At 55.8% G+C, this 2,308-nt stretch overlaps 1 protein-coding gene across 1 annotated transcript in view; it reads right to left on the bottom strand.

Annotated features, from left to right (window-relative positions):
• Positions 1-452, bottom strand: part of LOC119355516 (anaphase-promoting complex subunit 2-like) — an 8,361-nt gene extending 7,909 nt beyond the window's left edge. Inside the window, exon 1 of the mRNA XM_037622330.1 lies at positions 185-452. Coding sequence (XP_037478227.1) covers positions 185-367 — 183 coding nt within the window. The 5' untranslated portion in view covers positions 368-452. The remainder of the gene's footprint in view (positions 1-184) is intronic.
• Between the last annotated feature and the right edge of the window lie 1,856 nt (positions 453-2,308).

The raw sequence follows: 2,308 nt of genomic DNA, 5'->3' as shown, positions 1-2,308 counted from the left end.
TTTGATCCCAACCCCGTACTCCCACGGTGCACCCTCTGCGATTCGGCACAGGCATTCTCGCAAACACCCAGCACGCGACGCAATGTGTATCCTAAGTTCCCAGCCCGTCCGACTCGGAAGTAGCAGCACAGAGCAGTATGAAGTGCGGGTGTGAGGGAGGGAGAGAGGAACGGGAGTCGCAGACCTCGAGGTTGTGGAGGAAGTAGTCGCGGACGAGCGTGGCGAGGCCGCGGGCGCAGAGGTCCGCCACGACGGGGGCGAGGCGCGGGCCGACGGAGAGGTCGCCGGCGCCGCCGACGAGCTCGCCGGAGAGAGCGCAGAAGCGGGCCCACGAGCCGAGGGCGCCGTCGGAGTCGTCCAGCTGCATCGCCTGGCGACCGCGGCCGCAGCCGAGAGCGGAGCGCGCGGGGGACCGGGGAACGGGAAGGAGGCGAAGCGCGAAAGCTCCAAAGTCCAAAGTGGGGAAAGGGGGCACGCCGTGGGCAGGAGAAGAGCAGGAAAAAATCGCGAGGTGGGCTTGGCTGGTTTGGTCGTGGCTTGGCTTCTCTCGGTGTGTGCGTGCGGTCGGACCCCGTGGCCATTCGACTCGAACAACGACGGCGCGATGCTGGCTTGTGGCTTGGGCTCGCGGTTACCGTGCCAACATGCATGCCGCGCCACGGCACGACCCACACGAATCCATCGGCTGACCATGAAATGCATCCGGCCGAGCTTCCGGACTGGAACGAGAATTAAGGTTGTACTAAAGCTGCAATATTTAATTTTTTGCGAGATACTAGAGCCGCGACAATTAATTTAGATGGAAGGAGTAACATTTTTCAGGCTGCCGAGGTCACTCTGATCAAAATCTATCTCATCACTTCTGCTGCTCTAGATGATGGAGCTATTCCAAGCCTCGACTTCGATTATCATAGGAAACTAAAGGGGAACATTCTTTTTGGCTCGAAGTCTGGACGGAGCCGGATGCCCTCCGCCGCCTCGCCCCTGAGCTCTACAAGATGGAAGCGGAGGACGGTCTTCATGGAGCTTCGTGATGAGACATGGGTCAGGGGGCTTGCACAGATGAGCAGCGTCGAACAACTTTGGCAATTCATTCACCTCTGGGACGCTTGCTGATATCGCTTTAGAACCTGACTGAGATGGCACCGTCACTTGGAAGTGGGATGGCTAAGGGTGTATATTCGACGCCCTCGGCTTATACGGTGCAATTCTCGGCTCTCACCAGAAGTTCGACGCGACCATGCTTTGCAAGGTCCGCGTGGAGCCAAAGTGCAAAATGTTCGTCTAACTTGTGTTGTGTGGATGCATCATCACCGTGCATATGCTTGCGGCTCAGGGTTGTCCGCTTGACCTGATATGTCACCTTTGCCTTAGTGCACTGAAAGCAACAGTGCACATGTGCAAGGACCACCCCTTTCTCCATTGTGGTGGCTACCTGCATTCAGGTTTGGACCGAGGAGAATTTCACGGGTGGCGGGATGGGCCCCACCAAAAGCCTTGTGGCCTAGTGGAGCAGAATGCTTGCCGAGGCCCCAATGCATGCATGGTACTACCGGAGTGGGGGTCTCTTTTACACGTTGTGAAACATTTGGAAGGAGCCGAACTGGTGCATCTTCAACGGAACTCGCATGACCTACATAGAGGTGGCCATGTTGGCCCTGCGGGATATTAGACTGAGGGAGATGGCCTAAGGGACCCCCAATCGAGCGAGAGTATTGGGTATTTTGTTGGCCTCGGATTTTTAGCTATTGGGTTTCCAACTCATTGCCGAAATGAGTCACTCTATCGTAGTTATATTTCGTTTGTCTAAATGAAAAGGTAGTGCCCCCGTCGGTTCCTTGAAGAAAATGAATCCTCTTAAACTTCAAACATAAAAATGTAGCTATTCGGGACCTGTTCAGGAGTGCTCCCCAGCCGGCAACTCCCTAACTCCCCAGCCGCCAGCTCATCGCTAGCTTCCACTAAGAAAAAACCGGAGTTCATGGTTTGTTTCAGTGAGTCGGCTTTGGCTTCCTATGATAGCTTAACTTCTCCAGCAGTGACCCATGTAAAAGACGATTGTTAGGGCTGTCAGGCCAGGGCATTAGAGGAGGAGGTTGTCCCGATCCCGACATAGCTCAATCAGGGGTTGTTGAGGACATGGTCGACCTAATGTCGGCGGAGTCCGAACAAGGGTGATAGAGGTAGAGGCACAGTTTGGTTGGTGAGAGAGAGGACGACATGGATGAGGGAGGCGTGCTGACAAGCTCCATCGTGCTGGCGCCATGACACAACGCGGGCTCCTCCCAGTGGCACTATGGTTAGCCGA

Source organism: Triticum dicoccoides, chromosome 2A (genome assembly GCF_002162155.2).
Source record: "Triticum dicoccoides isolate Atlit2015 ecotype Zavitan chromosome 2A, WEW_v2.0, whole genome shotgun sequence".
Lineage (NCBI taxonomy): Eukaryota > Viridiplantae > Streptophyta > Magnoliopsida > Poales > Poaceae > Triticum > Triticum dicoccoides.
Note: the sequence above shows the minus strand (reverse complement) of the source record. Positions and strands in the feature narration are given on the sequence as shown.